The 14,343-nt window shown below is 38.3% G+C and overlaps 3 protein-coding genes across 4 annotated transcripts in view; all 3 read left to right on the forward strand.

The window, feature by feature from the left end:
* LOC107097202 (titin-like) overlaps window positions 1-1,183 on the forward strand; it is a 10,030-nt gene extending 8,847 nt beyond the window's left edge. Inside the window, exon 3 of the mRNA XM_015394253.1 lies at window positions 122-1,183. Coding sequence (XP_015249739.1) covers window positions 122-1,183 — 1,062 coding nt within the window. The remainder of the gene's footprint in view (window positions 1-121) is intronic.
* A 16-nt stretch (window positions 1,184-1,199) lies between these two features.
* LOC107097195 lies at window positions 1,200-4,139 on the forward strand. Its single transcript, XM_015394247.1, has 5 exons — window positions 1,200-2,648; window positions 2,732-2,927; window positions 3,002-3,081; window positions 3,159-3,265; window positions 3,366-4,139. The coding sequence occupies exons 1-5, from the start codon at window positions 1,248-1,250 to the stop codon at window positions 3,424-3,426; spliced, it is 1,845 nt and encodes a 614-aa protein (XP_015249733.1). The 5' UTR covers window positions 1,200-1,247; the 3' UTR covers window positions 3,427-4,139.
* An 895-nt stretch (window positions 4,140-5,034) lies between these two features.
* Window positions 5,035-14,008, forward strand: LOC107097222. 2 transcript variants are annotated; one of them, XM_015394290.1, is made up of 9 exons: window positions 5,035-5,194; window positions 6,501-9,190; window positions 9,313-9,352; window positions 9,705-9,845; window positions 10,293-10,373; window positions 10,542-10,667; window positions 10,765-10,887; window positions 13,492-13,563; window positions 13,708-14,008. In XM_015394290.1, exons 2-9 carry the CDS (start codon window positions 9,158-9,160, stop codon window positions 13,785-13,787), a joined length of 696 nt encoding a protein of 231 aa, XP_015249776.1. In that variant the 5' UTR covers window positions 5,035-5,194; window positions 6,501-9,157; the 3' UTR covers window positions 13,788-14,008. The 2 variants fall into 2 exon arrangements, with proteins under 2 accessions (XP_015249776.1, XP_015249775.1); XM_015394289.1 differs by lacking the exons at window positions 9,313-9,352; window positions 9,705-9,845; window positions 10,293-10,373; ... (2 more) ...; window positions 13,492-13,563; window positions 13,708-14,008 and having other exon boundaries at window positions 6,501-9,120.
* Window positions 14,009-14,343: the final 335 nt, after the last annotated feature.

Here is a 14,343-nt window from a genome sequence, read left to right on the forward strand (position 1 = left end):
AGAGGAACAGTTTGATCTAAAAGGAGATGATGCAGAGGAGAATTTCTCAGAAGACTTAGACTTAGAAGACATGAAAGGACATCAAGATGAACAAGAGATAAATGTTGTCCAACATCTGCAGACCTGTGAAGGACATGATGTCTTTGAAAGCAAAGAAGACCAAGCTTGTGTTGGATCAGATACAGGAAAAAAGGCAATATGTGAAGAGATTGAAAAAAGAGATGAAAAAGATGCTGCTGGGGAGGACCCTAAGAGCACAGTCAGTCTAGATGGTTCTCCAAAAGATGATGAAGCCAAAGACTCAAGAGAAGAGAGAAGCAACATTCAGGAAGATGAAGAAAAAGAAAATGAACAAAACTTTGAGAAACAAAGTGGGATAAAACTATCCACAGTTAGCAAAGAGGAGGATAAGAATGAAGAGACAGGAGAGCAAAGGGAAATTGAAGCAGGTGTAGTGATGCTGGAAGATGGTATAATCTCTGAAGACACATTACAATTTAGCCCTGAAAAACAACATGCCTCAGATGAGAAAACTGAAGAATTAGATGAGCTTATTGATGAGAATGTCCAGATGACAATTGAAGATGTTGGGCTAGAGGAAAATGTCTCAATTCCAGAGACAACCACATTTAAAGAGGAGGATTTGCTGGAAACCATTATTCAAAATGCCACAGAGAAAAATGTGACCATGGAAGATATTTCAACAGATGAAAATACTGAAATAGCAGCAGGTGAGAGGCTCTCTATTGAAGTCAATGAGGAGGGTTGCGTGGAAAGAGTTTGTATAACCACTCCTGTTACTGTAATAGCTGAAGGCGAGTCTGCACGGGAAATAAACACAGGCTTTAACAATATTCCCTTGGGGGTAATAGAAGGCCAGGCTGCCCAGTCTGCCGAGCTCGACGCTGAAGCTCATGAGGAAACTCCAGAGGCAGTTCCTGAGTACAACAATGACCTCGAATCAGATGCAAATTCCACACAAAGCTTCTTAGAAGAGGGAAATTCAGAGGAAATTCAAAACACAGACTTACCAGAAGAGGTGGGGGTCTTTAAAAGCAGCAGCACAGGAGGAGCTGAATATTTACCGATAGGACAAGGCAGCGCAGAGGAAAGCAGAAACGAGCTGGAATTCATTGAGAAGGAGCAGACTGAAACACCAAGATCCAGAGAAGCCAAAGAGTGACAACATAAATCTGGAATTAGAACAATTCTCTGAGGAAGAAAAGGTCAAAATAGTTGCTACCTCAATGAAGACGGAGTTCAAACAAGCGGATCAAGAATTTGAGGAATACTCAGAGGATGAGACTGGGCAGCAGGATGAAACAGTTGAATTTGAAATTGCCAGGCTATCTAAAGAAGCTGCAATAGATGGTTTTGGGAAAAGAGAAGCTCTAACAGTTGATAAAGGGGCTGATTTTGCAGATGAATCTACCGAATCCCTCGAGGGACAAGAAAAGAGGACAGGAATAAACCTTGGTCCAAATGTACAGTCTTTTAGTTTACAGGATGATCATGGTAACTTGAAAAACTCAGAAGAGATCAAATCTAAATTATTTGATGTTAGTGCCGTCAAACCTCTGCAGTTGGAGTTTGACGCTGAAGAACAAGGGTGCACTGATGAAGGAGAACTGGAAATGACACCCCTCCAGTTAGGGGGGATGTCAGCTGATCAGATGATAGGAAAATGGGAAACATCTCAACATCTAGAGAAAACTAATCAATCTCCACACAGATTGGCTGAGATGACTCAGGCAGATGTAACAACAGATATAGAAAGTACTGATGAACCAAAGTTGACTACATCTGAAGGGCTTCCCTTGATCTCAGCAGTGGAAGAAAAACATGAGGGATACTCAGAACACTCAGCTGGAGAACATCAGGGTGTGATTGATGAAGAAATTCTTGATTTGTGGATAGAGACAGTGATGTCAGATGACACTGAAAGGTCTAAAGAAGAAGATCTTTCTGGACCCGGACTACAAAAGGACCAAGTAAATGAGGAGTCAGGTGAAACATCATTTGAGGACGAGAGAGAAGAGGAAATGAAAGCAAATTCAGAAGAACCTGCATCACCAAGCGAGACAGAAACTTCCTTGTCAACATTTGAGCCTGGACTATTGGATCAGCATTTCAGTGAAAAAACAGCAAGCACTGGATTGCTTGAAGATATAAATAACATACCAAATGCTGGGTCAAGTTCAGAAGATGTCGCTGAGTTTTCAATGCCTATATTTGACTCTGCATTGGTTCAGGAAACAACTGAAGTTACAGCATTCAGTGAAATCAGATCCTACCAAGATTCAGGAGTTTCCTCACCAGGGGAATGTCATCCAATTCAGGAATGCGCTACATCTCAAGAAAAGTCAGATGAAACAAAAGAAAAGACAGGAGTGGAAATTAGTGCAATGTGCAGAGACACTGAATTCGAACAGAAAACAATAACTGAAGATGATCTCCTTGAAGCAACAGTGGCTGAAATCTCTGAAGAAATCCAACCTCTGGAGTCATGGCAACACAGAAAGAACTCCCAGGTTGAATCTGAGAGGCAGCAATTCACTCCGTTGGCACCAGAGCACAGATCGCCGGGGGACATCATCAAATCTTTTCCAGACTCAAGCAGGACTGAGCTGGAAGAAAATCTAAGCAAGGTATTGTTTCTGATCAAACCAAAAGCATCACAGTTTTTTAAAAAGCAGATGAGCTATAAAGTGAAATGATTTTGCCCTTGCAGGTCGAAGGCCCCATCCTAGATTTTGCACTGCAAAGGTCTCGGATTGCTGTGAAAAACCCTCGTGTTAGACCCCCCACAGACCCCCGCTCTTTAATTAACATGCCCTCTGTGGATCCAACTCCATCAACACCTGTGTCTGGCAAAGCTCTTCCAGGTGTGCCTTTAGGCGGCTTAGGGGTTGGGATCAAACTGCCAGGTAGGTCTGCTTCTCTATGGCATATAAGTACTTTTTCAGTCATTTGTAAATATTTTTTATACTTTTGGAATCAGGGCTTGGAGCTGGTTTTCCTGTTTTAAGGAAGACACCACGGGCCTCAAAAAACGAGGATAACCCAGAAACAAAATCACAGGTAATGCATTAATCTATATATTGTTATTTATGTTTATTTTGGATGAAGTTTTATTGGATTTTATGCTATTACAAAAGGAATCTACTGAGACTACTGAGAAAAAGGAAGAGGAAGAGAAGAGTGATGCTGCTAAAAAAGATGAAGCACCAAAGAGGCCTAAATGGATGCCCCCAGGACAACCAGGGTAAAAAAAAGAAAATTGTCCTTCAAAATCCTAACGTTATTTTAAGCAAACTAAAAGTATCAGGAATTTCTCTTACTTTCTCTCTTCTATATCTCCACAGATTTGGAAATCCACTTATGTCTGAACTCAAGACCAAGCTGAAGAAAACTTCCAAAGAGTGAAAAAATGATCCTTTTAATGCTTTCTGTGAATAGCCCCACATATTATAAATAAGTTAACTGCCCTGTGTTTGTCTACTATGCAACAAGAAGCATTTTTTTATTTTATTTTACCTATGTTTTTGGTATTTAGCTTGGATAATAAAGTACAATTGAATGAGATTTGTTTTTTATTTCATTCAAAATTTAATTTTCTTTCCTTACTTTTACAACCGCCCTAATCTCAAAAGTCAAAAATTATAAATAAGACAGGGAATAGTCACACAGTCTGCAAAAATAGCAACGTCAGTTTTTGCACTCATAAAGAAAACATGAAATCCAAATTTATATGTCACACTTGAGCACAATGACAGCATCTCAAACGTGATCTGTACAATGACTGACTGCCAATGCAATACACAGTTGTCATACTCGTCACCTTCACCTTGTTTATTTAGGACTTAGTTGCAGGGAAGCAGACTTACCCGAGACGCCTGGGCTTCCCTTTCCGTTCACTTCCCCTTGAGCTCCTCTGGGAAAAGCCCAAAATGCTCTCAAGCTTGCCAAGAGACAGATCTACTTTGGAATATATGCGATGAATATTAAACCCCATTTCCACTACTTGAAAGTAAAACAAGGGACATTGCATGTCATCATTTTGACTTTCAAAGTCATAGTTGCAAGATTTAAAGTAATCGCTATTATAAACTTTATGTCATTAAACTTAAAGTCTAAATCATGACTTTATATATTATGAATTTGAATCTTAATATGATCACTTTTATCCCATAATAATGATTTTAAATCTGATCATTGGGATTTTGAAAGCTGAATAATGACTTTGAATCTGAAAGTTAAAATCATAACTTCAAATCTCATAATTACGATATATCATGTGCCTTTTTTACTACTCCTATCTATGGAAACTGGCTTCCATAGATAAGAACAAAGACGGATTCCATGAGTTAATATTTCTAGGATTTCTGACCACTATTGAAGAAATGAAGGCATTGACACACTAACTGCTCTGGAGGTTATTTTATTTCTAACGAATACACATGCCACTCACAATATGGCGATAGCGCTGACGCACTGTAATGCTAGTTTGGGGTTGAAAAGATGACGTCATAATCAAACGACATGAAAGTTTCATGAGATCTACCTTCAACGTTTATTTGGGATGTTTTCTTATTTTACATAACATGGACATCTACGACGACGTATAAGGGCCACACTAGTAGAAAATAATTAATCCGTAAGATTACGACTTCTTTCTCGTAATATTACCAGGAAAAAGTGGTTAAAGTAGTAATATTGCGACTTTATTATTGTTATAATATAAAATCACGATATTTTCAAGTCATGATAGAGTAAAGTCGTCAGATCATTAGTGCTTTCAGATAAGAAGTCTTCGAAAAATATCTGACCAGACATCATTTAAGAAAAGAAGGTAAAAAATATCCGTAGGTGGATTTTTTTTTATTTATTTTTTTTTTTTTTTTTACAATCCTCACTTCCAGTCATACACCATTTAGACGACAGGTGGCAGAAAACTGCCTTTCGAATGCTAAACCCCCGAAGAAGAATCCGCGGGCTGTGATTGGATGGTATTATCCAATGAGGAAACTGACAGTTTTAAACTAGACTGGCGCTGCAACGCTTGTGTTAGTTGTATTTATTTTTTTCGGTCTTTCGGTAAACAAGCTGGTTTAATGTTTCCGTTTCGACCACTGAAGCTGAAGAGGGTTTGTTAAATATTTACGGAAGGTTAAAATCCCTCTGTCTTTCCAAGGTAAGCTCTCTTAAGTGAGTTTTTCTTACAACTAACGAGAGTTGTTGAGCATTAGCAGCAGAATGACGTCCCATTGAGATATTAAAAGAATGCTGCCTTCGCTTAAATTAATCCCAAAGTTGTTCTGTAAAGTAGAACGTGTCAAGTTTCTCCTCACCAGACTTTACAAATATTTAGTCGTAGAAGTGATTGAAACCTCCAGATTTATTTTCTTTATTTAATGACTTTTGGGATTGTAGAGTCTTTTATGCCAGGTTGGTATTTGTTGTTTTTTGTTATTTTCTTTTAAGAGCTTTATTTTGCAACGAGATCAGCCTCATAAAGCATTATGAAGTGGTTCAGCTGGTCAACAGGTTTGGCTGGTCCATTCCACACCAACAGGATAATATGACCCCCACAGGCTGTTAACGTTTGCGGGATTTTCCATAACTGATGCTGAGGTTTAAAATCACTGACATCAAAGGGCAGATTTTCCAAACCTCTAATTTTTAGTGTTATTTTATTTGGCTGAGGAAGATGTATGTTTCAGGTCTACAAATGTTATAGATGGAATGATAAGACATGTTTGAATAGGTTTAGATGGACTGAGTTTAGGAGCTTAAGATACAGTTACTTTCTTCTTTAAAACACCCAATTCTGGAGGCATTTCATCTGATTGTGTTTCACAGATCTGCTCCACCAGGTCTACACTGTCTAAAATATATAAAAAAGTATATATAAAAAAAGAAAGTATAAATGTTTACGTCAGCTTTGTGTACTGAAAATGTTGATGGTTCAGAATATCATCTCTCACTTGGATGAAAGTGACTACGAATGTTAAAAAATCCATGTTCTTTAACCTAAATGTCAGAGTTGATAGTTCCCTTACTTTCCTTAGACATATTTTCTCTTAATAAGCTCTCTGTTATGTATTGACATAAAAAGATAATGGGTAAATGTTTGATTGGATGGCTGAGTTAACTGTTTGGAACTTACAACATAGCCTAATAAATATTTCTTCTAAGCATGTATTTTCTGCTTTTGACTCATAATACAGCCAAAAGAGGGTTCCTTTTTTATTTATTATTATTAATTCATTTTATTTTATTTATTTATTTTTATTTCTGAGGTCAAAGCCAGAGTTCAATTTTTGACTGGCTGAAATTCTGCACTCTCTTTATCTGTAGTCCTTTATAGTTTGCAACTAATTGGTCTTGAAAGGGAAGAGGAGGAAAAAACACCAATGGAAAATAAAGAAAAACATTTTATATATTAGAATTGTGATTTAAAAAAAATGTTTTTAATGCATTTTTTTTTCTCTCCCCAGACTACATGCTTCGAGGAAAACTGAAGACAATGTGTTTTAAGCATTTTTAGAATTGGTTATTTAAGAGGAAGGGAGTCCTGTTTAAATATTTATCAAAGCAAACCAAAAGTCGTTCTTTCATGGCTAATAACACAACAACCCAAGCTTCATACATCCAAGGGGATCCACAGGAGGATGACTGCCGTGAAAATGTTCCACCTAGTGATCCTAATGCCATGGACTCTTCAAAGCTAGAAAAAGCAGAACTGAGCAAAGTAGAGATTTTCACCTCCCAGTTAGAGGAAGAAAATGGGAATGTTTTCGACGCCCGTGTCTTTTCCACTCCTGCTGCTAAGAATGAAAACAGTGCTGGCCAGGTGAAGTCACGGGTATCTGTTTTCCAGTCTGCTCTAACCCCAATCTTGAAATACCTAAATATTGGGAATAAAAGCTCGAGTCCAGAGTCTCTTCAGAACCAACGCAGTCATAATTTTGCTGTTCCTTTTAATATTCCTTCTACAAACTCCGAAAAATCAACTACAGAGTTAAGAAGAGTAGTCAATGTTGGAGATTGCTCTATGATCATTAATGAATGCTTGCCAGAAATTACTCTTTTGGATGTAACTGCAGATTCAATGATTCAGCTGACGACAAATGATTCAGTCCTTCCTGAAAGCAAATCTTCAACCCCTCAGTTTTATGGTGAAAGGAAACCCACCCAAACAAGTTCTACACATCATAGAAATAACCCACTGGAGTTATCTCCTCTGACCACAGATCATCTTCGCAAGGTGGAGGATTCCTCTGAGAGTACTCAAAATATCCTTGATGATTACTTGAGAGAAATTACTCTCCTTGATGTCACACGCGACTCCGAATTTTCTCCAGTTGGCCAGATGTCCTCCATGGACATCACACCAGTTTTTTCACCTGCCGGCCATTTGAAGGCTGTTGAGGGATCTGCTGATAGCACAGAGCAAATTATGACGGAGCTTGGCAAATCGGACACCATCACAAACGAAGAGATGTCCAGTACAAGTGGGAGTTCTGTCCAGTGTTCACAGCAGAAGCAAGCACCCTCAGAAGTAACTCAGGATATCAGCATGAGTAGCACTTTGGAAAACATAAGCTCTTCATCGTGGGCAAGTGGTCAAAAAGTGGAGAAAAGTCAAAATCCAAATGAAGGCACTAGAGTTATTAATATTACTCAAGATCTAAACTCCTCTGAGGACACCCCTGCTCAGCATGTCGGCATCTCCTCCGCTAGCATAGGGAGATCCATTCCTGAGTTGGATTCCAAACTCTGTGAAAAGCCAGATTCTGTAGACATGGAAGAGCTCCAGACTATCTGTGTCACAAAGGTATCAAGCAATAGATCTCCACAAAGCCGAGAAGCAGAGACCGATGGACAAGAAATGATGAAATGTCAGAACTCAGATGAGAGCTCACTCTGTAGCCAATCTATAAACACCACTCATGAAATAAACCCATGCTGTGATGCATCAGCTCAGGCTGCAAATGATTTGTCCTCTGAAACAGACAAATCAATCCCTGAGTTGAAATCAGAAATCAAAGGAAACCCCGATTCTGTAGATGCAAAGATTATAGAGCCGCCGCTCAGCTGTGAGTCAACCGGCAAGGAGTCAGAGCAAAGCTTAAAATCAGACACGTCTTCAAACGGCACCTTTACAATCGAGCAGCCCTCTAACAACACTAACAATGGAACTGTGGACCTTCCAATGGGTGATGCAAGTGAGCAAAATGATGTCACTGAAAGCGGAGATCAGCAAAGTTCCGGCACCACTAAAACTCAGGCTTCCTTTGTCGTAAATCAAAGCAGTTCAGCTGGAAAGGAGGGGACCTTCCTCATCGGGCAGAATGCCACGTTCGACAAGGATTCTCTCCAAAAATCCAAAATCATCTCTACCTTTGAAAAAACTCCTGCCTGTCTCGGTCATCGGAATGACACTTTTGAATGTAAACCTGGCTCTAAACCAAACGGAACCGTAATTTTATCAGAAATCAGCTCAAGCAACATTCCTCAGAGCACTTTAGGTAATGCCACCCCTCCCAAAGCATCAAATTCAACCAGAACCCTTAACGAAAGCGGTTCTGAAGATGACTCACCAAAGCTCCAAGGAAAGGAGACCACGGCTGCTGTAGAGCCAGATGCAAAGAAGGATGGGAGCCCAGAAAGGACATCTGAAGCCAATCCTGCTTTAGAGCCAGCTAATGCAAGCGATGGATGTGAAATCAAAGATCTTTCACGATCGCTCTGCTTGGAGCTGACAGCTTTTCTGACCTCTCAAACCATCAAAGCTTGGATGCAGTTTCCATCAAAACCAACAACTTTAACCTAGATGAGACTTTAGATTTAAGAGTGGACTGCCTGACTACTTCTACACCAATGCCAAGCTGTAAATTGTTCAACTTGGACAGCAAGGCAGAGCCGGGCAAAGCCCTGGCAGTGCAGAAAAAGCTTTACGAAGAACCGCCCAATAAAGCGTCTCACACGATGCCATCAAACATCGTTTGTGATCGGAAAACTTTCTTCAGACAACCTGCTGCTAAATATCCTTGCCCTCCTGCTAAAACTGCCCCCCCAGCCGTCAAAGGGTAATCCACCAGCAGCTGCGACTGGCCTGCCTGTGAAAAAACACAGAGCAGAAGGGGAGGCCATGAAAAATGCTGCTCCTTCAGGGGAACAGGAGGTGAGAACTTTGGTCGCCTTTTTTTCTCATATGAGCCAATTATTTGGCAAAACTTAAACTCTGCTTTTAATGCATATATACATATGTGTATATATAACATTCTGTGTTCCTATGAATTTTAGAAACCTTCAATATCAAGCTCTTACAACCTGCGGTCCTTGGGTGAGCATCAACAGGTCATGTTTTCTGAAATGTTTATTTTAACCAAACCCTACATATAGTTTGACGTAATATGTAATGATCGTGTTTGTTCTTTAACATTATTCTGACATAAACTTAATGGGTATGTATGAGAAAGATCAATGCAAAGTACAGCATGGTTAGGAAATATAAAGATAGTGGTCTGTTTTTTGTTTTTTTTTATGTTTTTTTAAAGCTTAGTCGACTTAATTAGATGGTCCGTTTGGTCTTACAGGCAGATATAGGGTCACTTATATATATGATGTGGAAGAGATTTTCTTTTACACAAATTAATTAAACAGTTTATTGTTTATTCATGCTGCTCCACCTCTAGCTTCCAAGCTGCCAGTGTCTGGCTTACAGAGACCCCAGCAGAGTGGTATTCCTGTTGGCCTTCCTAGAGCTGCTCTGGGACTGAGAACACGGATCAATACAGCCGCCTCGTCGAGTACAGAGAAACTCAATGGATCTACAGGTTTGTCCAAACGTAGCCAGCCTGCATGCTGGTAAAATACTGACATTGATGGCAGCTGTCAAAAAGGAAAGACAACTACTAGACAACTTTTTGTTTTTGGGATAATAACCTTAAAAACAATCTTTATGCTAGACAATTTATGTGGGGTTATTTAGACTCAAACCATGCGGCTAGCTCTTCACATTTGTAATGCACTAATCTTTATTTTGTTTTTGTTTTGTTATGTTTTTTTTTTTTTCTATTTCCGCTTCTTCTTGCTGAAATATTGGATATCAGACCAAAAAAAATGGTTTGATTCTAAACAAATTTAAATCCAATCACACTGAAATGGGCTTTAAGATTAACTTCAGCAATTACTTCTTCTTTTTTTTTTAAGTTGATTATAATTTCAGCCTGTTGAAGCATTCTCCCTCATTAATTATAATCTTTATTCTCTCATTTATCCAGCTGTCACAAAGAATGCCCAAGGAAAAAGGCATCCTCTCACCAAGGGGGAAGCTTTGCCTCAGCCAAAGAAGAAGAAAATGGGTAAGAAAATGAAAGAAAAGTAGCCTCGAGTACGAATGCTGTTGTTTGAGTCTTCAAGATTTTTGTGAAAATCCTTGGTGTTTTTGGTATAAAAAAATACTTCCTCACTGAACATCTGCAGCTGATAACTGAATTCTAACTTCCTTCTTTCACCACTGATCATTTAAGACACAGCAGTACCATCCAGCGGTACTGAAGCTCCATCATCTACCTGCAGCTCCTCAAACGCTGTCAGAACCCTGAAACAGCCCACAACCGGCCACAGATCTGCACCCGATAAAAATCCCAAAACTGGTCAGTAGAAGTTGTCCCATGGTTCTGATCTGTTACAAGGAGCAAGATGGATTCAGCAAACCTGCTCCTTTCCCGTTTTTTCTTCATTAAATTTCAGATGCCACGATGCAAGCAAGCACTGCTAAGACCGGGACTTCTTGTGACGTGAGCAGCAGAGGAAGAAGTTTAAAACCTCCATTAACCAATCAGAGAGCAAATCTTGCTAAACCTCAAAGCCAAGGTAAGCATAGGCCGTCCAATGAGACTAGTTGCATCATACTTATGGGCAGTTCCACAGCCACATATTCACTTTGGCTTGCTCCCTTTAACAGTTAATCAGATGATGAATGTGAACCTGAATCTTTGTTGTCATCGCCATGGCAATAGGTTCATTTGTTTTAAGTCTTTAAAATGTTTACCTGTGTTATTGCTATTAAATAGTGAAGCTACGGTGACCCAGGAGTTCAGGAGAAATGCAATAACATAAATTGGCAGCAAATACAAAAATAACTGCAAAGGCAGTGATTACGGTAAAGCACAAAGCAAATGCAGAAGAAAAAAGCTGCTATTAAAGAACAAACTGATCAGCAAAATTAATATCTGTGGCCTTTCCAAATTATTACAGTTCTATTTCCAGACTCACTCTATTCAGCTAAACATTGAATATGAAGAAATGACAAAGTTGAACAAATGGTTTGATGTAAAGGAGTTATTGTTGAATTTGAAAAAGAGGAATTGTTAGATTTTTGGAAATCAGAAAATAGAGAATGTTGCATCATCTGTAGACTAAGTTAGCATTGAGATTCTTTGGGTTTCATTTTCTTGGTGTGATTATTGAGATGAATTGTTATGGAAATCTCATATAGCACATATGAAAATAAAAATGTCCCAAAGTATCTTAGCGAAAAAAGTTAATTATGAAACAATGAAAATACTGTACAGTTCACATATTAAAGCCTGGGGGAATACACATCACTCAAACATAAAACATAGATTACAGAGGACAGCTGTAAAAATGACCACCAGTAAGTTACCTGTTGAATTCAGAATAATAAGCATGAAGATTTGATTAAGGTCCAAACACTATTAACTACCATATTTTCTGTACTAAAAGCAGCCACCTTTTTCCCCCAACACTTTAAACCATGCGGCCTCATTAAAGCTGTCAAACCACTTCCCCTACTCCAGAGGCTATATTAGTGCTCCCCCTACAGGTTTGTGGGAGACAGTTCGGTAGATATCAGTTCCAGTTCCCGTGTTTGTTTGTTTTTTTTGTAGCAGACGTAGCTTATATGGAGGACTGACTCTGCCATATATAAAAATAAATAAATGCTCAATAAATAAATAAGCATTCAATTAATTGCCACCAAATATACAATAAACAAATAAATGTAAGTAGAAATTAAATTATACAGTGAGACATAAATGTATATAACTCTTTTAATTAGCTTCTTTATTTATTTGCCTTTGTAATATTTACCTTATTTAATTTTTTTTCCTTTATAATCTTCAACTTTATTTTTTAATTACTTATATTTTTAAGTATTTATGTGCATGTTATAATATTTTTGTCTGGTTTATTGCTGATGAAGTTTTTCAGTCATCCAGGTCATAGTCATTCTGTAAAATATCAACAAAAAACACTGGACTTAGTTTCCAAGATCTGAAGACGTTTCGCCACCTCTCCAGGAAGCTTTCTCAATTCAAATGTCATGTCAATGACAAGCTTCCTGAAGAGGTGGCGAAACGTCTTCAAATCTTGGAAACCAAGTCCAGTTTGTGTTTTTTTTTTTTTTTCCTTTTACGGAAAGTCTGTTTTATTCTTCCTTTGTATTTTTTTACCCTATTTATTTCTTCGCTGCTATTTTTTTCTTCCTGCCCTTTTTACATTTCTATATGAATTTCTGCCTCATTAGGCCAATGAGGAGGGACCAATTGTATTTTTGTTGGCAATTAATTGTATGCTTATTTATTTATTGAGCATTTATTTATTTCTGTATTTATTTTTATATATGGCAGAGTCAGTCCTCCATAAGCTTATAGTGACATGTACATTATTATGTTTAAAGCAAGATGTCTAAATTCAGTTATCGAGGTAAAATTGTGGATTTCACTTCATGAAGATCTCCAAAGTTGTAACAATATTTGTCGATTCAAGTATATAAACTAAGTATATTTAGTCAGTATAAATCTGAAGAGATTCATGTTAGTTTTTCCTTATATTCATAGGGCATTAATTGCCCATTCACTGCATGGCTGGATCTATAGCTATTCTTTTTACAAAAGTGACTCTTTATTTATGCTTCTTCCATTAACCTCAATGCGGCTTGAACCGTAGGACACACCTACAGGCTATAGTACGGCTGGGCGAAAAGGCCCTTATATCAATATTAGATAAAATGGGTAGTTTTACCTCGATAACGATAAATGCATGATAAAGGCTCCGACTCCTCTATCAGAAATAAAGGCCTGTGCAGGAAAAACGACCGATGTATTTATAATTTATTCATTGAATAAATCATATTACATATTACTTTCAATTAAATGTTAAAGTCTTGTACCCATTCAGTATTAAACATTCAATAATGTCTCATTGGACAGGGGAAAAAATTTTAATTATCTTGCAAACATTTTTGCGCAAAGGTAATGGAGCCTTTTGCAAATTTTTTTTTTTGTTTACCATGCAGTAATAAATCTGAATCTGAAGTCCTCCAGGCCACCAGGGGTAGAACATCACCAACTTATAGGAGACTTTCCTGTCTTATTTCCATGTAACTTTTTTATGACCTTTAAGGATGTTCTGACAGAAATACATTTTCACTTTGTCCCGTGTCTTTCGTTGCAGGATGTGCCAAATGCAGTGTGCTTGAAGAGAAAATCAGGCAACAATCAGGGGAAATACAAAGGCTGAAAGAAGGTATCCTGGTTATTTTATTGAGCTTTAAATTTCATCCCTAGCATGTAATTTTTGATACTTGTTTGAATACATAAGCAATCAAATGATAAAATTGTTTGTTTTTATTTACAACAAAAGGATGTATGTCTTTGTTTCTCTATATAGAGCTACGCAAGTATGAAACTTCAGGCCTCACCACAACCGACGGAAATGGTGACGGCCAGACGAGCAGCGTGAAGTGCTGATGTAATGCATGGATTTAAAAAAATTCCGACAGCCACTACATTCTTGGACAATGATGGCAAAGTAGAGCACAATTTTTGGTTGTCATTACAACTCATCTAATCCTCTCTGGGAAGTTTTCATCTCGTCGGTGGAGAAGCAAAAATCTCACCGAGAGCGTGGCTTCTTCCAGCACACAGTATATCTTTATGGAGTTCAGCCCTGATGAGATGAATCAGTTTTCCTCGATTTAATGTTGAGCTTCCTCCATTCAATGACAAGGTTCAGTGGGATAATCAGTCTTCAGGAAGTTATTGCACTCCTGCTTTGCCTTTTTTTATGGAGTCTTTGGGACTGCAGGTTGGAAGACTGTCTGCACATTGAGTTTGGAGTTGATGAGGTGATTGATTCCAAACTGGATGAAGCAACAGATCCTTTTTACAAGGCGTCGGGCAACTTTAACCCCCAGGCTCCAGAGTTCATTCTGGGCTGGCTCTTTTTGTTTTGTTTTTCATTATATCTTTTTGTTGTTTGTTTTTGTTATTGATTAGATGTACTACTCTTTGCCTCTTTGGGGAA

The sequence above is a fragment of the Cyprinodon variegatus genome, unplaced genomic scaffold, assembly GCF_000732505.1.
Source record: "Cyprinodon variegatus isolate N-32 unplaced genomic scaffold, C_variegatus-1.0 Scaffold679, whole genome shotgun sequence".
Lineage (NCBI taxonomy): Eukaryota > Metazoa > Chordata > Actinopteri > Cyprinodontiformes > Cyprinodontidae > Cyprinodon > Cyprinodon variegatus.